The sequence below is a fragment of the Dendrobates tinctorius genome, unplaced genomic scaffold, assembly GCF_039654945.1.
Source record: "Dendrobates tinctorius isolate UK_male_01 unplaced genomic scaffold, ASM3965494v1 ptg000063l, whole genome shotgun sequence".
NCBI classification, from domain to species: Eukaryota; Metazoa; Chordata; class Amphibia; order Anura; family Dendrobatidae; genus Dendrobates; species Dendrobates tinctorius.
In genome coordinates this window covers 4,725,803-4,750,609 of record NW_027361731.1, presented here as the reverse complement: position 1 = coordinate 4,750,609, position 24,807 = coordinate 4,725,803, and the positions used below count along the sequence as shown (strand labels likewise).

General features: G+C 45.7%; 1 protein-coding gene across 1 annotated transcript in view; it reads right to left on the bottom strand.

The window, feature by feature from the left end:
- Positions 1-18,490: 18,490 nt before the first annotated feature.
- The window catches only part of LOC141094137 (uncharacterized), a 91,016-nt gene continuing 84,699 nt past the window's right edge, over positions 18,491-24,807 (bottom strand). Inside the window, 1 exon segment of the mRNA XM_073579874.1 lies at positions 18,491-20,516. Within this exon segment, the coding sequence (XP_073435975.1) occupies positions 18,541-20,516 (1,976 nt within the window). The 3' untranslated portion in view covers positions 18,491-18,540.

Here is a 24,807-nt window from a genome sequence, read left to right as displayed (position 1 = left end):
CATGTTGGGTGTGGCTGAGGGTCCCACTGTCTTGCTTTTATATATGTGTCTTGTGGGCAGAGCTACTGAGCATGCTCAGACCAAAAAAAACGGATCCGGTCGCCGGATCTGGCGCATTGCGGAGCTCATAGGCTTTCATTGTGTGAAAAAGCCGGACGCGCCGGATCCGGCGTGTCCGGCTTTTTCGCCGGAGACAAAAAACGTTACAGTAGCCGTTTTTTCCAGACGCCGGATTGAGACACATTGCCGGATCCGGCAAAAACCGGATGAAACGCATGGCCATCCGGCGCAAATGCAAGTCAATGGGGGGGAAACCGGATCCGGCATTGCATTTCGCCGGATCCGGTTTTTGTCAAAAGCGCCGGATCGCGCCTGACGGCGAAAACCTGATGTGTGAAAGAGGCCTTATAAAGCGAATACTAAAATACAGAATTATCAGAGATATATAGATGTGATAACTGATGGTCTATGATGTTTGATCTTGCTCTCTTTACATGGTGTCGTCATAACAAATATACCAGTTCTAGCGGTTACACACCCTAGTAATACCAACATTTATGCAAGGAAAGGGTAAATGAATCTACTCTTATTCCCTAGCCCCATTTCCATTACATGAGGTCTACCATTCGGTCTGGGTCGATTGTCTGCAGCTCGTTTATACTGTGAATGTTTGGGGACAGCATTTATATCTAGGTCACTGTAATAACGTGCAGGAGGGATATATGTCACCACGGAACAGGCAGACCAGCAGTAAAAGGGGAGGTTTACTCACAGGGAGTAATACTGGTAAACATACAGTTTAACAGAGAAAATGCTGTAAAAGGTTATATCAGAAACTGTAGAAATATAAGAGTTGCAAAACAACAAGAAGTTATTCTCTTATGGGAAAGAAACTTATCAGTTCCTGGAGATCTTGATTGCAGAGATCACTCTTCTCCAACGTAGGCACCGAGGCACAAGCGGTGCTTGATGTCCTCTGTCTCTGGGGTCCTAGGTATAGTCCAACTGGCGTATGGGGGGTTAGCGTGGGAGCCCAAGGGGTATGCGAATGGCGGTATCCCCCTGTACTCAAGGTCCTTCCTCTGCTGCGGCAGCGGCGTTCTCTCACCAGGGTCAGGGGCTCTGCCTGGGACAGTCTCTCTTGGCAGGTCAGTGCCACGTTATGGTATGTCCCTTGGTCACAGGGAAGCGTCTCAGGGTAAGGCAGGGTCTCACTGCAGGAGAGCATCTTGTCAAGGCACGCGGTCTGTCGGTGTGACAAAGTCTCTAACAGGACGGGAACGACCAGCCCTCCAAGCGGTGCAGTGACAGGCTTCTCGTACTCAGTGATCACCGCCTGTGTCTGAGGTCCCTCAGTGTTCAGTCGCTGCACCCGTCTCCTCTCCTGTGTCAGCGTCCTCTCTGCGCCCGTCCCTGAGCTGCTCTGCTGAAAGCACACGCAATTCTCCTGCTCTCAGTCCTGCCCTCTTCCGGTTTCTGGTTCTAGTACAGTTCCCTAAAGCATCCCCCTGGGAACCTAATGCTCTGTTCGATGGTTCCAGGCACGGAGCTAGGAAGGCAACCTCCCCTCGGCTCCTTCGGTGCTTCACCCCCTTACATCACCATGCGCAAGTATGAAGGTAGCAGGCTTCCCTTAAGTTCTTTTACTGGAATCTCACCTACTGTAAATGTTTGAGTCCTGCAAGTTATAAATTTACCTTGTTCTAGGTCCAGCTTATACGGACGTTTTAAGCTACATGTAAGACTTATCTGTAACCATGAACTATCCACCCACTCACAATCTGGACCAGAAACACATGGCTACTGATGGTTTCCTCCATCACAACGGTTAAAATCAAAAGTCTCTTCATGGAAACAGCTACAAAGCCTCATATGGGGTTAGGGGCACTGTGAGATATGGCATAGTATTAGAGGATATTGGCGTATGGGTGCATATCCAGCAGTTCTTAGGAATGTGTTTAAAAAGGACATGGTGATACTAATCAGTTTTTCGCCCCAGTCCTTCTTTAGTACCTAATTGAGGGCTAGGGCAATGGATGTAACCACCATCAGCATGCTCCAGAGGGGCAGGGTCATCATCTTTGCTGGTGCCGGGGTTCTGGACCTTTTTCAGTGACCGGCGTGGATGCAAGTGTTGTTGCTTTGTAGCTTGACAGAAGTGGCAGTGGTCAGTAGTACTTGAAATGGCTCACTGTATCTGGGTTTCTGTGGTCTCATCATGTGTCTCTTGACCATGACCCAGTCTCCAGGTACCAATGTGGTACAGCTTCTCTCTACACCTTGGAGTGGTCATCACTGTATGCAATGGAAAGCAATCTCCTCAGAACCAGTGTGTTTCTTCCATGCCCTTCTGGATTTTTATTTCAGAATGCCATTAGGTCGTTCCACCTTCCCACTACTTTGTGGTTCTAGGAAAGATGGAAAACCTGCTCCATCCCAAAAGTGACCATGATTTGTTTCATTAATTCTCCAGTGCAGTGTGTGCCTCTGTCACACTTTATGGATTGGGCTCCCCATATCTACAAACCACTCCACTGATCAAATTTTTTATTATTTTTTTTTTTTACTTTGAGCACGGCCCAAGCTACAAATAATCCTAGGAAGAGATCACTGCATACTAGGACATATTCATAAGTACCCACCTTAGGTAGCTGTATGTAGTCCATCTGCAGTCTCGAAAATGGGTAATCTGGTTTTGGTGTGCATTTCTGTGGGACTTGAATAGGTCTGCCAGGTTATGTTTAGCACAAACAAGACATACTTTGTAGCCACATTTGGGAACTGTAACGCACTAGTTCTGTAGCAACACTGCACACATTACACCCTTTGAGTTGTGCACTGGGGAATTGTGCTAGTGCAGCCATCATGGGCAACAGTTAGTGTGGGAGGCAAATCTGGGTATTTACCTGCCATACCCCTGACAATGACCGCATGGCACTCACTTTGACCCATGTGCTCTGACCGTGTGGGGGGCCTGGGTCTGGAAGACCTGCAGTACTTTGTGATCAATGGCTACTGGGGACGGTGCAGTGACAGTCTCATCTGTCAAAAGGGGCTTCCCGTACTTTCGGTTACTGAGTCCCCTAACGGGGACGTGTCTGCTATACCAGTATTCCAGTCAGAGGTAGTTGTGCTGCTTCCTTAGTCAGCTGATCAGCCAAGGGATTCCGTATTGCAAGGGGAGTTTGTTCCCGTGTGCGTGCCGATACATTGACTATGGCTGCACTTTGGGGAAGGGCGAGTGCTGTGAATAGCTGCTGTACCGTCTCATAGGTTTACCAGCAGAGTCCAGGAAATTACAGCTCCGCCAAATGGCGCCAAAGTTATGTGCAACCCTTTAAAACATATCTCGAGACCGACAATACATGAATCTCATTACTTTTTCTCAGATTGTACGCTACAGTGAGAGCCTTCAGCTCAGCCTCTGGCGCAGAGCAGCTGGAGGAGAGTGGTTCATGTATTACTGCCTTACCATTGTGGACTATTGAATACCCGGTGATGAACCGTCCTCGATCATTGATCCGAGCTCAGGAACCATCTACAAAATACTCATAAGAGGGGTTAGTGATGGGACATCAAGGATATCTAACAAGCCCTATATTTCTGCCTCCATCAATGCCTGACAGTCATGTTTGTGTGTCAAAGTCAAACTCCATTTCCTCATCTGTAAGTTTACAGGTGCAGGTTTTGGCTCACAGTCCCATCCTTCCTCCCCATCCTGATATTCTCCTCACTTTTCTAAATCCACTGATAGTAGTGTAGCTGGAGTTAGAACATTACAGCGTTTGATAGTTATATGGGGGCTGTTAATCGGGGAGTTTATAGGAACAATAAGACCTTCTGTCTGGAGATCTCGGACGTTATTATGTATCACCACATTCTGGACAGTACTTATAGGGTCCGGCTTCATACAGCTGGTTGGAGACTTGGATTAAGTTTAACTGTCACCAGGGAATGGGTAGTTGTCCCCAATAAAGTCTGTGATGTGCTACAGCTGGCTGGTTATATTCTTGAACCAAGTAGGTATGGAATGGGGTTCAGAGCATGTACTATCCAAGTCTGTGAGAACTGTCAGGGACAGAAGACTACACAGGGGGCCTTCGCCTATGGGGCTGGTCATCTTGGGGCCATTTAGAGTGAATTCTATGCAGGCTCCAATTTTCTGCAACACGTCCCTAACAAATTCAAAAATACATCAGGGGAAACTAAAACCTGGGTCACAATTGAATCAAGAAAATTCAGTCAGAAGGGCTGTCACTTGTAATTTAGTAGGTTGCCCCTCTATCCTTTCACAAGATACATATTCGTGGGGACAGTATGTCCTCAGAGATGTGGTCTTACATTAATACTGTACGGGCTGCTCCAGTGTCATGAATGAAACAGTTGGTCTCTCCCCAGGAAATGTGGACAGTGACTGTGTGTCCCTGGGGGGTGACAACGGAGCACAGGGTGACATCTGGATGGCCAGTTTCCTATGGGGGGTTCAGGATAGTAGCTATTGATATTGTAAAACATTTGGAAGAAAAATGTCCTTTTTTCCCCACAATACCAACATTTTCTTTCCTGCAGTCTCCAAGTCTTCCTTGCTAGTTACTTTCCCCTCTCCCTCTTTCCTTTCTGGGCTGCACGGGTCCTAATTAACTCTTTCTTTAACATGCTTTCTAGTTCAGCACCCTGGGATATTTCCTTCAGAACAACCCATTGCATGTTACACCACTTCGGCCGACTAGTACAGACTGCGATCTGGACTAAAGGTTTAAAGGGTATCTGTCACCTCAATTTGGCGCTGTATGTAAATGAGTTGTGTTCCAGTCCGATAGGCGGTGTTTTGGCTCCTTCCCTCTACCCCTCCTTGGCCACGGTACGCAATATTTCAGGTAATTTCCGTAGTTGTCATCCATATTACGTGCGTGCGCATTGCAATCTCCAGTATGCTTTGCCCAACTGCAGGCAAGGCCGAAAAGCATTCGTGCGTATGTGCCGGTGAACTATGGTCCTGGAAGTATTTCGCTGCCATTTCTGTATTCCAGGACATAGTTCACCAACAAGAACCAGATAAAGATGTGTATAAAAGGCACGATCAACCCAAAAATTATAACCATAATATTTCAAAAAATAAAGAGTTTTATTAACACAGAAAAGATACACAAAAAAGTGACATTAGATTTTTTATAAACATATAAAAAGGCCAAGACAAATTGGCCATAATTCAACACCAATAAGGTCTAACAAATACCTAGTGCTCACCTATAGTAATCCAAGTTTGTAGACAATACAATTCCTATGAGCCATGTATTAGATATTACATTGATAGATGAGTACATAAAATAGAATCTCAATCATACATGGTATGGCATTCTGTGTAAATAAGCAATAAAGTGCTAAATAGTAAAGCAATGCTCTAATACAAGCTGAAAGAAATATGCCCTGTAGCACCACTTAGGCTGGTTTCACACTAGCGTTTTTTAGTGCAGTGCATCATGCACATACATGCGCATGCGACCCTATGTTTAACATGGGTGCGCATGGTCTAGCGCTTGCAAGCGTTTCTATGCACATGCGTTTTTTGCAGTGTAGGCCTATGCGCACCGGATGCACCCTGTTGCATTTTTTTTGCGCCCAACCTGTGTCAAAAAAATGCATGCGCACAAATGTGCACGGAATGCAAAAAAAAAAAAAAAAAAAATCACATTACAGTCTATGGGAACGCTGGCATGCGTTTAAAATCGCATGCATTTTAAGAGTCAAACTGATTAAAATGCATGTGCATAAAATAAGCGCACACAGCGCAAAAAAAAAATCGTAGTTACTTACCGATAGCGGTATTTCTCTGATCCCATGACGGCACCACGGAGAGAGGGATCCGCCCTCAGGGACAGGAAACCTACAGATGAAAAAGGCGGTACCTCTCTCCCACATCAGTTGGTTTACAGAGCATTACACAGAACTTTCAGCTGCAACTTAAATGGTTATAAAAAATCCAAAATTAATCAAATTACAAAGATTGTACATCTAGGGAGGGACCACAGCTTCCAGAACCCTGTTCCCAAAGGTGAGATCTAAAGAGGAGGTCAAGTCTAGACGGTAATGTCTGAAAAATGTAGAGGGGGAAGACCAAGTGGCAGCTCTACATATCTGTTCTATTGAAGCGCCGGCTTTCTCCGCCCAAGATGATGCCACTGCCCTGGTTGAATGGGCCCTTACGTCCTCCGGGATGGCCGCCCCGCAGGAGGAGTAGGAGGGTGATGGCCTCTCTTATCCACCTCGCCAGTGTGGCCTTCGATGCTTTTTGACCCTTTCGAGGACCCTGAAAACAGACAAACAGAGCCCTATCCTTCCTATACTCCCTTGTGGTTGTTAAATACTGGACCAGGCATCTTTTAAGTCTAAAGTGTGCCATACCTCCTCTGTTTTGTTTTTGGGATTGGGTCAGAAGGAGGGTAGGGAGATTTCCTGGGTCCTATGAAACTGTGAGGACACCTTGGGGAGATATGCTGGGTCGGTTCTAAGAACTACCCTATCATCCAGAACTTGCGTGAAGGGTGAGTAGGCAGACAAAGCTTGTATATCACTAATGCGGCGGGTGGAAATTAAGGTTACGAGGAGGCAGGTCTTAAGGGACAATATTTTTAAGGGAGCCTCCGCCAGGGGTTCGAAGGGAGATTTGGTTAGTGCGTTCAATACTAGATTTAGATCCCAGGGGGGGTGGTACGTAGGGGGATCGGCCTAGATCTACTTGCGGCCCTCATGAACCTCCTAACCCACCGATACCCGGCTAAGTCATGATTGTACAAAGCCCCTAAGGCCGCCACCTGTACTTTCAGGGTACTTGTAGCTAGTCCCTTTTCCAACCCCTTTTGTAGGAATTCCAGAATTTTCCTATTGGGATCTCTCCCGTTGGGTCAGAATCTGATATTGCTATGAATTTTTTCCATACTTTCCCGTATGCCATGGTGGTTACTGGTTTTCTACTTTGCAGTAACGTGGTTACCAAGTTTGATGAGAAGCCCCTATTGCTTAGGAGTTCCCTTTCAAAAGCCAAGCTGTCATGTGTAGGTTTTTTATGTGTGGGTGATACACTGGTCCCTGGGATAGCAGGTCTGGAGTTTCTGGCAGAACCCAGGGGTCTGTCACGGACATTCTTCTCAGCCAGGGGAACCATATTCTCCGGGGCCAGAAGGGTGCTATTACTACTACCGTCGCTTTGTCCCCCCCGTATTTTCCTCAGTACTAAGGGAATGAGAGATATTGGAGGGAAAGCGTAAGCCAGATGGTAATCCCAGGGAATCGTTAAGGCATCTAGAGCTACTGGGCCCCCCGGGGATCTATTGAGCAGAAGAATTCCAATTTCCGGTTCTGACTGTTTGCAAATAAGTCTATTTCTGGCCGGCCCCAGAGGTTCACAATCTGGTTGAAGACTGACTGGCTTAGTTCCCACTCCCCCTGCTTTAGGCGTGTTCTGCTCAATAAGTCTGCTGTTCGGTTTTCCAACCCATTTATGTAGAGGGATGTCAGGGATTCCAGATTGTGTTCCGCTAGGTGAAAGATGGATTTTGTTACTTCCATCAGAGCTCGGGATCTGGTGCCTCCCTGGTGGTTTAGATATGCTACCACTACTTGGTTGTCTGAAAAGACCCTTATGTGTTGGGAGCGAAGTGAGCCTAGAAAAAGAACGAGAGCTAGCTTCACTGCCAGCAGCTCTTTCATGTTTGAGGCAGCTGACTCTCTTTCTTGAGCCCAGGGCCCTTGAGCTATCTGGCTGCCTAGGTGTGCACCCCACCCCCAGGGACTTGCATCTGTGGTTAAGATCTTTGCCGCTGGTAATGCCCAAGGAACCCCCTTGGTTAGATTGGCTGGGTCTGTCCACCACGCTAAGGAGTGTATTGTGTTTGGTGAGATGTTTAACCGCCTGTCTAAATTCCCGTGTAGGTAAACGTCTGCATCTAATATTTCCCACTGCAAGACTCGTGTGTGGCTTTGTGCCCACTGTACTGCTGGCATGCAGGCTGTAATTGACCCCAATAGAGACATTGCCTTTCTCAGGGTAGTTACTGGGGAAGCTATCATTTGTGACACCATCTGTGTCATCTTCTGAATCTTCGCCTGTGGAAGGTAACATTTTTGTTCGGTTGAGTCCAGTATTATTCCCAAGTATTCCTGTACCTGACTTGGTACGAGTTTGGAGTTGGGTAAATTCAGCATCCATCCTAGATTTGTTAGAGATCCCATGACCATGTCCAATTGTTGTTTGCAGTGGTGAAAGGTGACACCCACTACTAACAGATCATCCAGGTATGGGACTATCAGGATGTTTTGCTCTCTTATGTGGGCCATTACTTCCGACATTATCTTTGTAAATACTCTTGGGGCAATAGCTAGCCCGAAGGGGAGAGCTCTGAACTGATAATGTTTTATCTCCCCCTGGATTGTCACCGCCACCCTGAGGTATTTCCTGTGGTCTTTGTGAATAGGTACATGGTAGTATGCATCTCTCAGGTCTAATACAGCCATGAAGCATGATGAGGGAAGCAATTTTACACAAGATGTTATTGTTTCCATCTTGAAACGCTGAACTTCCAGGAACTTGTTTAGTCTTTTTAGATTTATTATGGCCCTGTATGTTCCGTCTGGCTTTCTGCAGAGAAAGAGAGGGGAATAGAAGCCTTTGCCTCTGTCCTGGGAGGGGACTTCTTGTAGTACCCCCTTTTCCCTCAGGTCCGCGACCTCTTGTTGTAGAGCCAGCTGCTCGTGTGATGTCTTTTGGGGCGTTATTATGAAAAAATGGTTGGGGAGGATATTGAATTTTAGCCTAGGTCCTTCTTTTACTATGCTCAGGATCCACGGGCTCGCGGATATCTTTTCCCAGGCCTGGAAGAAGTAGGACAATCTTCCCCCGACCCGGGGGGCACCTTCATTGTGGCTTTTTGTTATCAGGGGGCTTGTTGAACATAAAGCCTTTGTTCTTATTTCTTTTATCCTCCCAACCTTCCCTGTTTCTTTTTGGGGGGTCTTCACCGCATGAATCCTCTGTTCCGAAAAGGCCGTTTGTATGACTGATTAGGGAAACCGGGAAAGGATTTTTTCTTGTCCCCTGCCTTCTCCAAGATGTCGTCTAACGTTGGGCCAAATAAGAACTCTCCCTCACATGGGATTGCGCACAATTTGGTTTCAGTCTGCAGATCTCCTGGCCAGCATTTTAGCCATAAGGCGCGTCTCGCGGCATTTGAGGAGGCCACTCTGGCCGCCAACCTAGTTGAGTCTACCGACGCATCCGCCAGGAAGGCTGTTGCTCCCTTCATTACAGAAACTGACCTTTGTATTGTTTCTCTTGGGACTTTCCCTTTTATTTGGGAATCCAAGTGATCTAACCAGACCATTAGGGCGCGTGCCGTGCATGTGGCTGCTATGGCTGGCTTTAGTCCCCCTCCTGCCGCCTCCCAAGCGTTTTTCAGAAAGCTTTCTGCCTTTTTGTCCATTGGGTCCCTCAGGGTACCCATATCTTCAAAGGGCAGGGCAAATTTTTTAGAAGCCTTTGCAACCGCCACATCCAGTTTAGGTGCTTTACTCCATAGGGAGCAGGCCGGATCATCAAAAGGGTATTTTCTTTTGGGTGTTAGGAGGGCTTTCTTGTCTGGCTTTTTCCACTCTCGTTTAATTAGAGAGTGGATTTTCTCATTCACCGGAAAAACTCTCCGTTTTTTTGTTCCAGTCCACTGAACATCAACTCTTCCGCCGTTTTTTTAGGGCGTTCGTTTACCAGCCCCATAGTTGTCCTCACGGCCTTTACCAGTGCGTCTGTCTCATCAATAGGGAAGCAGCTGCGTCCCCCTTCTGAGGATGATTATGATGACTGGGAGGATGATGAACAACTTAAGTTAGATGTTTCACTCCCTGACCCACTAGTACTGGACTCCGGAGATCTATGCCTGGACTTGCGTTTTTTCTTAGTGGTTCTAGCGCCCTTGAGGGCGTCCTCTACCTGGGTCCTTTATCAATGTTTTGAGGTCTGAAGCAAACCTCGGAGATTCCTCCTGTAGGCTGTGTGCACACGATGCAGATTTGCAGTGGATCCGCAGCAGATTTTACCACGCAGAAACGTTGCATATCTGCATTGTGATGTACAGTAGCCTTAAAATCAATGAAAAAAAAAAAAAAAAACGCTGTGCAGACGCTGCGGATTTTTCCGCGCGGTTTTCCTGCGGTACAAAATCCGCAGCATGTCACTTCTTTTGTGCGGTTTTCCATCTCCCCTGTCACCAAATCCGCAGGGGGAAAACCGCAGTGGAAAACCGCACAAAAACCGCATGAAAAATGGAAGAAATCCGCAGGAAAAATGCAGGTCATTTGACCTGCAGATTTCTTCCATTCTCCACGGAAAAATCCGCAGGGCCAAAAAGCACGTCTGCACTCAGCCGTATAGTCTGCTCTATGCACCCTGCGCAGAGCTTTTTTTGCCATGTAGGGGGCAGCTCCTCCGTGCATATAGCACATGCCATGTGCTTGGATTTTGCTGTGCACTTGCACCCCTGAAAAGAAAAAATTAATAATCGCACATTAGCGAGCGGGCGTTCACAGAGATCACACCCCCTTGTGGAACGAGAGATACCGTCTCGGGCGAAGGGATTATTTCCACCGCTGAATCCACTTCTGGCTGTGCCGCCATCGTGGAGATTTGGCTGCGCCGTGATCCTGTATGATTGCTGCTGCGAGGAGTCGCGCTGGCGCTGCTCTTGTGACTGCCGCCGCCCCTGCTTCGGGTATTGCTGCCGCGTCTCCTTCTCTCTCTCTCTCTGAGGCTTTCCACTCATAGTGATCGCCTCTCCTCTTTTAGTGGGGCTTTAATATATATATTTTTTTTTTTTGTTTAATTTGGCGCCTCCTCCCCGCTGTCCAAGCCCTCGCCGGAAGTGACGCCGGCGCATGCGCACTGTGGTATCTACCAGCAGTGCACTGCGCCTCCTTAAGAAAGCTGCTGCTCACGGGCGCCTGGTACTGGTGTCCAGCGCCCTCCAGCAGCCCGCGGTGACCGCCGCCACCCCCATCGCTGCAAGCCCTGCGGGCTCATACCTCGCGGCTCCCGGTGGCCGCCACCACCTCCTCTGGGCGACTCCCGGGTCCTGCCCCGACCCCTGTACCTTTTGCGGTCCCGGTGGCCGCTGCCATCCTCCGCACGCTCTGGCGCTCGGCGGGGGTCTCTCCCTGAGTGACCGCCATCACTCTCTTAAAGGAGGCAGCAACCCCTTTTTTTTTTTTCTCTTCTTTCTGGGATTGGCAGGCTTCGTCCAAGGATCTTCGCTGCCTCTCCCACTCACCCACAAGGCCCGCCGACCCCGGTGGTGGTGCTACGGGGGAAGCCTGTGCAAGGCCTCGACCCAGCCGAGGCAGGGAGCCCCGCTGCCCATTACCGGACTGGCTCGGTCCCCGGCATCCCATGTCGACTGCAGGTACGTGCTGTAGGTTCCTCGTCAGGGACAGGAAACCAACTGATGTGTACCGCCTTTTTCATCTGTAGGTTTCCTGTCCCTGAGGGCGGATCCCTCTCTCCGTGGTGCTGTCATGGGGGAAAGAGAAAAAACGCTAGTGTGAAAGTAGCCTTGGAGCCACTGAGTTTCAAAATATATAGACAAGAGCCAAGAAATATATGGTGCCAAATACACAAGAAACAAGCCCATAGAATGCTCCCATAATAATACTTGCACAGATCTTAAGAATTCTATAATGCTGCAGAAGCCTGTGCACTACAAACCAAGGATAAGTTACGTCCTCAAAAGGATCATAATGGAGGACTTAATGCCCGCATGGTATTTAAGAAGGAGGGGGGAAACCCAACACGTATCACCACCTTGCAGCGTGGCTTCCTCAAGGGAAAAGTGGTGGTGTGCTAAACATCACAGAAGATATCCTTTTATGTGCATTAGAATCAGCATAAATTACTCACGTATGAGGTGTACTACCCATGCATGGAGTTGGCGTCCGGAAACAGCAACTGTGCAAGTGCAGTAAGTGAAGCACAATGTCTCTCATAGCCAATAGTAAGCAGGAAAATCTCACGCATGCGCAGTATGAAACCATCGGCCCCCACATGGAGTCAACATGAAAGGGTGCAGTCACGGTCCAATTCTTGGATCTGTGTCAGATTCCGGATTCCCTCATATAAACCCTTTTTCCTTTCAGGCCATCGGGGGTTAATGAGTTTTTGCCCCCAGTGGCCGCTGGTGTTACTACAAGTTTAGCTGGTCTGCTGGTGGGCTTTTGCCCCGGTGGTTGCTGGTGTTATTACATGTTTAGTTTTTACTCTGCTGATGGTGACCACTCCCACCTTCCTATATAAGGTCACCTGGTGCATCAGCTAGTGTTGATTATACACTTCCTGTTCAACACCAACCGTGGTCAAGACAGGAGCTGGCTCTTGGGTGTGGAGCTGCTGCTGAATGCTGTCCTGGTGCTTGCAGCAGAGAAAGCTAAGTGTAGTATTGTTTTTCCCTGTCTGGTGTATTTCCCCTTAGTGTGTATTAGTGCAGCGGTGGGACCAGTGTCCGCACTTACCAATTCCCTAGGGAGGGAGAGTTGCAGGGTATATGCAGTCTCATCCTATCATTTCTGTATAAGGCAGGGGTGTCAAAAAGGATGTAAGTTTTACATCACGTACAGAGACTACAGGGCTTTCTGTGTTTTCATACTATCATAGATTACACACACAGTTCTATGTCTATTTCCTCTGATTTATCTTCAATCATTGAGATACAGGAAAGATCTTTTCACCGTGTTAGCCAGTAGATAGAAAAATATTTAGAATCTAGAGTCCTCAGTGGTTGATGCTTTTGAATGGCTAACTGAAAATACAGTAACAAATTGCAAGCTTTCGAGACTACTTAAGTCTCCGCGAGGTATAGAATAATGCAAAATCTGAAGTCACTTTTCTTTTTTAAACTCTTTCTATTGAAAGATTCCTCAAATTAATACAACAAGCATATGACATTGCAGTATAGAATACAGATCAGCAGATCATTATCATCCAAAGTAGACATGGAAGCATACTTTCAACAATAGAGTAAACAAACACTACAGATAAAGTATAACATTCCTACAAGCATTGCACCATCAAACCAACAGGTTATCAGAGTTTGAGTCTGTATTTATTCAGATTGTAATAGATATTTATTCCTAAGGTCATTCATAGCATCACTTTCATACACTGAAGAAGGTGTGTTTCAGGGGTTATCCCGCGAAATTAATGAAGTTATAACATCAGGGGCTTGTTGTGTCAAGGGTGAGTCGCACCATCTTTCCCAAATCCTGGGAAACTTTTGGGGGAATCCTCTATGCCTATATATTTTCGTATGGAATCACGTCATTCACTAACTTTTTCCACTGCTGAATTGAAGGCGATTTCCCCCCCATCCATCTCAATGCTATCGCCTTCCTGGCCATCAATAGAACTTCTCGGAGAAATATTCTATCATGATGAGTCCATCTTTCCTCATCCACTACACCCAGAATACATAACTTTGGGCAACATTCAATCGGAATTCCAATTATCCGTTCCAAAGTAGCGATTACGTCATTCCAGTATCTTTTGATAATTCTGCAGTTCCAATTAAGATGCCAGAAATCCGCACCTCCATCCCCACACCTGTGACATTCATCAGTTGCCCTTCTGCCAAATTTATATAGCCTACTTGGGGTTAAATAGGATTGATGAAGAATATACAATTGAATTAACTTATTGTTTGCAGCCGGAGACACCACCATATGTGCCTCCATTGCATCATCCCATTGATCATCTGTAATGGAGGGGATTAAATGCTTCCATCTACCCTCCACAGCTAGCTGAGTGGATGCAATCCTGGAATTTAACAGGAAAGTATATAAGGAGGATATCACACCTGTGGGTCCCTGAGTTGATAAGATTCCTATCAACGGGTATTTAGAAATTCGCCTTCTAGGAAACGGGAATTGATACCGTATGGCGTGCCTCAGCTGCAGGTATCTATAAAAGTCCCTATGGGGAATCCCAAACTTCACATGAAATTGTTCAAATGATAATAAGGTTTGGTTCTCAAAAATCCGATTAAGCGACACTACTCCATATTGCATCTTGCAAATTCTGAAGTGGCGAAAATTCAGGAGATTATCCCATATTTGAGTCTCTCCCACTTGATCAGTAAACTGTAGGATATGCTTACTCTTTCGCCAGACCTGTATTGCTAAATTATGTGCAAACAGCAAGCCCCGAGATGGTCTATATGAACCTTCTAATATTGCCCATGGCAAATGTCCCTCCAAAAAATGTATAAGATGAGATTCTGCATTATTGAGCCTATGAAGAGTCACATATTTAACCCCTTCACCCCAAAGGGTGGTTTGCACGTTCATGACCGGGCCAATTTTTACAATTCTGACAACTGTCCCTTTATGAGGTAATAACTCAGACGCTTCCATGGATCCCGGTGATTCTGACATTGTTTTCTAGTGACATATTGTACTTCATGTTAGTGGTAAAATTTCATTCAAATAACTTACGTTTATTTGTGAAAAAAAACGGAAATTTGGTGAAAATTTTGAAAATTTTGCAGTTTTCCAACTTTGAATTTTTATGCCCTTAAATCACAGAGATACGGCACACAAAAAACTTAAGTAACATTTCCCACATGTTTACTTTACATCAGCACAATTTTGGAACCAAAATTTTTTTTTGTTAGGAAGTTATAAGGGTTAAAAGTTGACCAGCAATTTCTCATTTTTACAACACCATTTTATTTTTACGGACCACATCACATTTGAAGCCACTTTGAGGGGTCTATATGATAGAAAATACCCCAGAGTGACACCATTCTAAAAACTGCACCCCTCAAGATGCTCAAAACCACATTCAAGAAGTTTATTAACCCTTCAGGTGCTTCACAGGAATTTTTTGAATATTAAAAAAAAAAAAAAAATAATGAACATTTAACTTTTTTTTCACAAAAAAAATAATCCAGGTTCAATTTTTTTATTTTACCAAGGGTAACAGGAGAAATTGGACTGGAAAAGTTATTGTGCAATTTGCCCTGAGTACGCTGATACCTGATATGTGGGGGGGAACCACTGTTTCGGCGCATGGCAGAGCTCAGAAGGGAAGGAGCGCTGTTTGACTTTTTCAATGCAAAATTGGCTGGAATTCTGATCGGACGCCATGTCACGTTTGGAGAGCCCCTGATGTACCTAAACAGTGGAAACCCACCACAAGTGACCCCATTTTGAAAACTAGACCCCCCAGGGAACTTATCTAGATATGTGGTGAGAACTTTGAACCCACAAGGGCTTCACAGAAGTTTATAACGTACAGCGGTACAATTAAAAAAAAAATCATATTTTTTCTACAAAAATGATCTTTTCACCCCCAATTTTTATTTTCCCAATTGTAACAGGACCCTAAAAGTTATTGTGCAATTTGTCCTGAGTACGCTGATACCCCACATGTGGGGGTAAACCACTATTTGGGCGCATGGCAGAGCTCGGAAGGGAAGCAGCGCCATTTGACTTTTTTGGCTGGAATTGAGATCGGACACCATGTCGCGTTTGGAAAGTCCCTGATGTACCTAAACAGTGGAATCCCCCCACAAGTGACCCCATTTTGGAAACTAGACCCCCTAAGGAACTTATCTAGATGTGTGGTGAGCACTTTGAACTCCCCCAATGCTTCACAGAAGTTTATAACGCCCGGGCGTGAAAATAAAAAAAAATCATATTTTTTCCACAAACATGATCATTTAGTCCCCATTTTTTTATTTTCCCAAGGGTACCAGGAGAAAATAGATCCCAAAAGTTGTTGTCCAATTTGTCCTGAGTAAACTGATACCCCATATGTGGGAGAAAACTACTGTATGGGCCCACGTCGGGGCTCGGAAGGGAAGTAGTGACGTTTGGAATGCAGACTTTGATGGAATGGTCTGCGGGTGTCATGTTGCCTTTGGAGAGCCCCTAATGTACCTAAACAGTGGAATCCCCCCACAAGTGACCCCATTTTGGAAACTAGACCCCCTAAGGAACTTATCTAGATGTGTGGTGAGCACTTTGAACTCCTGCAGTGCTTCACAGAAGTTTATAACGCCCGGGCGTGAAAATAAAAAAAATCATTTTTTTCCCACAAAAATGATATTTTTGCCCCCAATTTTTTATTTTCCTAAGGGCAACAGGAGAAATAGGACCCCAAAAGTTGTTTTGCAATTTGTCCTGAGTAGGCTGATACCCCATATGTGGGGGTAAAACACTGTTTGGGCGCATGGCAGAGCTTGGAAGGGAAGGAGCACCATTTGACGTTTTCAACGCAGAATTGGCTGGAATTGAGATCAGATGCCATGTTGCGTTTGGAGATCCCCTGATGTGCCCAAACAGTGGAAACCCCCAATTCTAACTCCAACCCTCACCCCAACACACCCCTAACCCTAATCTCAGCCCTAATCCTAGCCCTAACCCTAATGGGAAAATGGAAATAAATACATTTTCTTTTAATTTTATTATTTTTCCCTAACTAAGGGGGTGATAACGGGGGGTTTGATTTACTATTTATGGCGGTTTTTATGTTTGGCGGCTGTCAGACGCTAAAAGACGCTTTTTATTGTAAAAATAGTTTTTGCATCACCATATATTGAGCTATAATTTTTCCGTATTTTGACCCACCGAGTCATGTGAGGTCTTATTCTTTGCGGGACGAGTTGACGTTTTTATTGGTATCATGTTCGGGCACGTGACATTTTTTGATCGCTTTTTATTCCGATTTTTGGGACGCAGAATGAACAAAAACCAGCGTTTCATGAATTTCTTTTGGGGGGGGTGCGTTTACACCATTCCGCGTGCGGTAAAATTGATAAAGCGGTTTTATTCTTCGGGTCAGTGCGGTTACAGCGATACCTCATTTATGTCGTTTATGTTTTGGCGCTTTTATGCAATAAAAACAATTTTATATAAGAAAATTATTATTTTTGCATCGCTTTATTCTGCGAGCTATAACTTTATTTTTTCGCTGATGATGCTGTATGGCAGCTCGTTTTTTGCGGGACAAGATGACGTTTTCAGAGGTACCATGGATATTTATATGCGTCTTTTTGATCATGCGTTATTGCACTTTTTGTTCGGCGGTATGATAATAAATCATTTTTTGCTTTTTTAGCTTTATTTTTTAAGGGGTTCGCTAAAGGGGTTAACTAATGGGACAGTTTTATAGGGCAGGTCGTTACGGACGGGGTGATACCAAATATGTGTACTTTTATTGTTTTTTTTTTTATTTCCAAAAAATGAATTAGGGAATTTTTTTTTTTTTTTTTTTTTTATTTATTTAGCGATTGTTTTAAAATTATTTTTACACCTTTTTTTTTTTTTTTTTTTTTTTTTTAACTTTATTAGGTTGTCCCAGGGGGGACATCACTGTCCTGTGACAGATCGCTGATCTGTCACATCACAGATCACTGTGACAGATCAGCAATCTGTCACAGGCAGTGCAGAAGGCTTCCTCATGCCTGCGCTTTGCAGGCACTGAGGAAGCCAGCTCCCTGCAGGCCACCGAAGGTCCCTGTCGCAATCTTGGATCCGGAGACCTGCAGGGAAAGAGCCCCCCGCAGCAGCGCTGCACATTGCGCTGCCGTGGGGGGCTCAGGGAAGCACGGAGGGAGCCCCCTCCCTGCCGATGCTTCCCTTTAACCCCCGGTACACTGCGATGGTGTTTGATCCGTGACCGCCCCTGACACATAGTGCCGGGTGTCAGCTGTGATAATCAGCTGACACCCGGCCGCGATCAGCGGCGCTCACCATGTGGGCGCCGCTGATCGCGCTAGACGTACCATCCCGTCCATGGGCATAGGGGCCCGGGTCCCATGGACGGGATAGTACGTCTGATGTCAGAAAGGGGTTAAACACAACAGGGCACAGAAATAATGCAATAGATAAGACAAGTGACGTGAAGCAGAACTATAATTATGGGAGAGGGGTAAATAGTTGTGGCCATAAATATTGGAACAGTTCATAGATAAAGAGTGTACAATTTTTATTGTCCTCTGATTGGGGTCTGATTCTGTATTGTGATGCCTCCACAAGATCTGGAGGAGCAAATTCCTTAATGTAAAAAGACATAAATCCATGCGACACATTCATTCCTGCACTGATTGCATCAAAGGTTGTCATGAGGTTATACTCCCAGACTCTTCTGTCCGAGATTTGAATACAAATATCAAAAAACTGACCGTCACATCCAAACAGGGAACAGGTGCTTACCTAGAGTCACAAACTCATATATAAAATAAATAAGGCAGCACTCTGTAGTGCCATAGCTTGCAAACATGAAAATTGAACTGCATTACCGCACTAGAAATATGATAAATTGAGAATGCTTAGCACATAAATTGGCCAATTCATTCGCCTTAACGTGGCTTCCAGGTACACATGAATTGGCCAATTTATGCGCTAAGCATTCTCAGTTCTTCATATTTCAAGTGCAGTAATGCAGTTCAATTTTCATATTTCATGTTTGCAAGCTATGGCGCTACAGAGTGTTACCTTATTTTATTATCTCTGAGATTTGAAATTACATTTTATTACAAGTAATTTCGTGTCCAGGTTCTCCCCAGTGTGAGTTCTTTGATGTCTGTCAAGATGCGTTGCTCTGTTAAAACATTTCCCACATTCTGAACATAAAAAAGGCTTGTCCCCTGTGTGAGTTCTCTGGTGCCTATCAAGATTCGCTTTTATGTTAAAACATTTCCCACATTCTTATCATGAGAAAGGCTTCTCCCCTGTGTGGGTTATCACGTGCCTATCAAGGTCCGTTTTTAAGTTAAAACATTTCCCACATTCTGAACATGAAAAACGCTTCTCCCCTGTGTGGGTTCTCACGTGCCTATCAAGATCCGTTTTATGGCCATAACATTTCCCACATTCTGAACATGAAAAAGGCTTCTCCCCTGTGTGAGTTCTTTGGTGCCTATCAAGATGCGCTTTTCTATTAAAACATTTCCCACATTCTGAACATGAAAAAGGCTTCTCCCCTGTGTGAGTTCTTTGGTGCCTATCAAGATGCGCTTTTCTATTAAAACATTTCCCACATTCTGAACATGAAAAAGGCTTCTCCCCTGTGTGAGTTCTTTGGTGCCCATCAAGATGCGCTTTTCTGTTAAAACATTTCCCACATTCTGAACATAAAAAAGGCTTGCCCCCTGTGTGAGTTCTTTGGTGCCTATCAAGATGCGATTTTCTGTTAAAACATTCCCCACATTCTAAACATAAAAAAGGCTTCTCCCCTGTGTGGGTTCTCACGTGTCTATCACGGTCCGTTTTTATGTTAAAACATTTCCCACATTCTGAACATGAAAAAGGCTTCTCCCCTGTGTGAATTCTTTGGTGCCTATCAAGATGAGTTCTTCTGTTAAAACATTTCCCACATTCTGAACATAAAAAAGGCTTCTCCCCTGTGTGAGTTCTCTGATGTTTCAAAAGAGCTGATTTATCTCGAAAACATTTCCTACATTCTGAACATGAAAAAGGCTTCTCCCCTGTGTGAGTTCTCTGGTGGCTATCAAGATGCGCTTTTCTGTTAAAACATTTCCCACATTCTGAACATAAAAAATGCTTGCCCCCTGTGTGAGTTCTTTGGTGCCTATCAAGATGCGCTTTTCTGTTAAAATATTCCCCACATTCTGAACATAAAAAAGGCTTCTCCCCTGTGTGGGTTCTCACGTGCCTATCAAGGTCCGTTTTTATGTTAAAACATTTCCCACATTCTGAACATGAAAAAGGCTTCTCCCCTGTGTGAGTTCTTTGGTGCCTATCAAGATGCGTTTTTAAGTTAAAACATTTCCCACATTCTGAACATAAAAAAGGCTTCTCCCCTGTGTGAGTTATCTGATGTCTCAAAAGAGCTGATTTATCTCGAAAACATTTCCTACATTCTGAACATGAAAAAGGCTTCTCCCCTGTGTGGGTTCTCACGTGCCTATCAAGGTCCGCTTTACGGCCAAAACATTTCCCACATTCTGAACATGAAAAAGGCTTTGCCCCTGTGTGTATTATTTGGTGCCTAACAAAATCTGATTTCTGGTTAAAACATTTACATTCTGAACATGAAAAAGACTTCTCCCTTGAATGGGTTCTCTGGTGGCTATCAAGATGCGCTTTCTGGTTAAACCAATTACCACACTTGGAACAAGAAAAGCTATTCTTCGCTGTGTGACTTTTTTGATGTGTAAGAAAAGACTTTTCGATGGGAAAACTATTTCTACATTCTGAAACTGAAAAAGGCTTCTTTGCTTTAGGAGCAGTTCGTTTTTGAATTCTTATTTTGTGACTTTGATTTTCCTTAGTAGTCGTTAACGAATCATAAGACAAGACCTGTTTCAAAGGATCAGATGACAGATCTTTGCTGTGAAGGGATGATGGTATATCTGGAGTAACAGCATTCACTTCAATTGTATCCTGTGGAATTTCATGCTCATCAGATTTAAAAATTGAAGATGTCAGCTGTTCCTCTGATCTTCTGGTACAGTCATCTGCCAAGAATAAAACCAATATTTATTTTTGAATAAAATATCCTTAAATTTTATATTTTTCAACACTTCTACTTAAACTGTCAGTAAAAATAGCAAGATATGTAAAAATATTGAATTATTCACCAAGACAATGACAGTTTACAGTGTTATGAATGGGTCACCGAGGAGGAGATCGCAATAGGCTATGCCACCAGAACACCAGAGAGGTTGGTCACTCAGCGGATTGCAGACCCCTGATCTTAACACAATTAGCAGTAGCCGTGGAGCATTCCTACGTTGCCCTAGACGCTTAGTCACAGCGGGAGGACTAACTAAGCCTAAAGACAGAAAGATGAAATCTAAACTGCCCCGGAGCAGATCCCCAAAGGAATAGACAGCCCCCAAGCATATATTGTCGGTGAGACAAGATGAAGCACAAACACAAACAGAAAATAGACTGAGCAAATGATGGAGCCCACATTGACTAGATAGGACAGGACAGAAAAGGCTCTGTCTGCAATCACGCAAAAACCCTGACAATTCCAACACGACTGATGTACATACATACTGAGGTTTGCACAACCTCGCCCCCACTATATCAGAACTCAGGTGTAAATTAGCGGCTAGCAACAGGCTAAGGCTGGTTTCACATTAGCGCATTTTCAGCGCGCGCACGGCCGGGGGTAGCTCCGCCCCCGAGCCGGCTCTCTGCCCGGCGTGCCCGCCCCTTCCTTGTAGCGCCGCCTCCTAGCGGACAGCGGCGCCTGCGATCGGCGCACCCTATCTTTAGCATAGGGTGCGCCGATCGTGCGCAGGCCGTGCGCTAGTTGCGCTTTGACCTGCGCTGCGCACTTTTGACGGTGTGCCGTGCGCGCCAAAATCCGAAAAGTTTGATTTTGGCGCGCACGGCGCACCGTCAAAAGTACGCAGCGCAGGTCAAAGCGCAACTAGCGCACGGCCTGCGCACGATCGGCGCACCCTATGCTAAAGATAGGGTGCGCCGATCGCAGGCGCCGCTGTCCGCTAGGAGGCGGCGCTACAAGGAAGGGGCGGGCACGCCGGGCAGAGAGCCGGCTCGGGGGCGGAGCTACCCCCGGCCGTGCGCGCGCTGAAAATGCGCTAATGTGAAACCAGCCTTATACAGCAGGGGACTGAGCAAACAAACACAGGATACAAAAACACAGGGCAGGAGCCAGCAGCCCCAGGGGGAGCAAGCTGACCCCTGACAGCAAGGCAAAAATCAGATGCAAAGGGTTTAACAAATGACATTTAGCTGAAAAATGCAGGATCAGACAGGAGACATAAATCCTCAATAAGCAAAGAAAGGAGTATCACCGGCAGCCACTGAGAGAAGTCTGCTCGCTTATGTAGTCCCAGCCACTACCTCCACTCCTCCAATTATCCTCTGCAGCTGTTGGGTTAACATCATGTTGACCAGCTCCGCTACGAGCAGTATCCACCAGAGGGAGCCCTGCCTCAAAAGTCGGACCAAGAGAGTTCACAACATTACAGTCTAATAGAAAACTTAATAGGATGAACCAGTAGAGCACTGTGTTCATCTCTATGTTCATTCTGACTCCCAAATATGGAATAAAAAGCCACCAATGTTATGTAGGCAAAAATAATACCAATAAAAACTTCTACTCATCTCACAAAAAACAAGCCACCCACTCAGGTCCATTATCTGTAAGTGGAAAAACAGAGGTTTCTACAATATTAGTGGCTCAAAGGCTCTTAAAAAGCAACATGGCTTCCATAAACCAATCCAGCAATATCCGTTCTTTGAAAGTCAAATCTCCCCCTCGCTTCTGAGCCTTGCAGTGTGCCCAAACCACATTTAGCATCCATGAATTTGGCATAACTAGAGTGAGAAGAATCCACTTAATTTATGGTGTATGTGTCGCCTAAAGCACAATCCATTGGGCAATAAAACGGCAAATGTGCAATTTTCACTCTCCACTGATTGCTAATATGCGTAAAGTGTCTTTGTAGTCAAAATATTCCCTACTTCTAAAGATTAATTAGTTCAAGGTTATAATTCCCAAAATGGCATCTATGTGAATTTTGTCATGATCCTAGTGCAGGTTTTGGACCAGCACATCAGGGGTTAATGGTTGTGGCCTCTCATAGCCCGAAGCTCCAAACTCTGTCAGTTATACTTTTGCCCTCTGCTGAGTAGTTTGACCCTTGTGTGCTTGTGCCTGCTCTGCGTTTGATTCCCCGTTGCTGATCCGATCCATCCTCTCATCTTGGTTTGTGTCTCACAATTCTGTACTGGTTTGCTGTCTGCCTGGTACTTGACCCCTGCTCCGCTCTGACTGCCCGCTTGGTCTGTCCCTCTTGTACCTCGTCCGCCCTCCACGGTTCTTACCCCTGGCCTGCATTTGACTGCTCTTTTGTTATACTCCCTTTGGTATCGTTGCTGCCCTCTCCGTCCCTACCTCAGCTGTCTTCCTGGTGAGTGTCGCGGCGGACTCTGCCCCAGTCCCGCCTCCTGCGATCAGGTGCCGCAGGTCCTGTGACCCTGTGGGTATGCTCACTCCCAGTAGCCTCGGGGTGCAACCCGGCCCCGCTCGTCTCAGGCTTAACCGGATCCGTGCACATCACCGGTTAGTGCCCTTGACAAATTTCTACTGCTGTAGTTTTCTGCCCCTTTGTCACATTAGGTCTTCTGCACATAGTGTGTCCCATCTCCTCTGATCTGCTCCTGCAACATCTGCTTCTGTCACCAGGAGCCACCTTATTCATTCTGCAGACAGCGCTGGTAATGGAGGAGACATGGGACCCAGAAGATGCAAGAGAATTTAGGGCAGTGAGAATCTGGAATTCCTTGCCTGATGAGGTGATGGCAAACTCAGTTGAGAGGTTCAAGAAAGGCCTAGATGTCTTCCTGGAGCGAAACAATATTGTACCTTACAGTTATTAGGTTCTTTAGAAGGACGTACATCTGGGGATTTATTCCGACGGAATATAGGCTGAACTGGACTGACAAAGGTCTTTTTTCGGCCTTGCTAACTATGTTACTATGTCCACTTTTTTCCTATTATTCTTTGTGAAGAATTCAAAAGTTATCACCACATGACATGTCAGATTTGAAAAATGGGCCCTGATTAGGAACACAAAACTGGCTGCAGGAAGAGGTTAAATCAGAGTATTTTGGACTATTGCAGTAAAAAACTGAGTATAGACAACAACACATCTACTGAAATGATCAAACAACAGTCTACATCAGTAAAAAAAAAAAAAAATGAGTAACTAGTGGTGAAATCTCTCGGGGGTAGTTACAGTTTGGGGCTCGGTGGCTCTTCGCAATCTAAACTCCAGATCTGGGCATGCAATGATCAGCATCCTTTTATTTCAGTAAGTAGTTGGATCTACCAGGTTGTAAGTTCTAGAGAAAAGGGCTTTCAATGCCTAAAGTCATTTGAACACTTTTGGGTGGTTGAATATGTTGTGGCCGAAAAGCAAACTGGAGATCATATGACTGGTGATACAGCCGGACTACATGACCGATAAAGCAGACACAGCCGATGACTGAGAAGAATCTTTGACTTCTCTGCATTTTGTGGTTACTATTCACTAGAGATGAGAGAATATTTTGATGTTTGGTTCGGATTACGACCGCCGAATTTTCAATATTCACCATTTTATTCATCTGTGATGCAGTGACCCCTGTGACAGCTAGGGGGCGCTGTATGGGACATGCATGCAGGCGTTCCTTCATTGTAATAGGGAAAATGGTGACCGGCAGGGTTATGAATGGCCGATATGTATCACAAGGGTGGGTGCCTTGTGATGGAAGCTGGAACATGTATTGATCAGCAGAGGTACTGCTGAGGGTTTGCTGCTGTGTATCAGGGAAAAGCTTCCAGGTGACTTGGTGAGATGGGTGGGACCAATCACCTACAAACCCACCCAGGGGCGTTTGAGCGCCCTGGATAAAGCCTGTGTGTGTGACTGTGTGAAATAGGACCTTTAGTGAGGTCATAACCATGTGATCCATACCTCACCTGTGGGTGTGGTTATGGACCATATAATGTGCCTGAGGTCTGGTCACATGGGGAGAGTGCATGGACCTGATTGGTTTGTGTGGAAGGTCCTGGAAGGCCTAGGTGTTGGAAGATGTGCTGCTTTCCTGAATGGCACCTGCTGCGACCTTGGACCTGGTGAGGCCGGTGTGTTGGGAGTCCCTGGGAGTAGGGACAGATCCCTGAATAGCACCCTGTGAGGCGTGAGTGTTGAACGGTCTCAGGAGGGGATGGACGTCCTGAATAGCACCCGCTGAGGCCCTGGTCCTGGTGTGGCCGGTGTG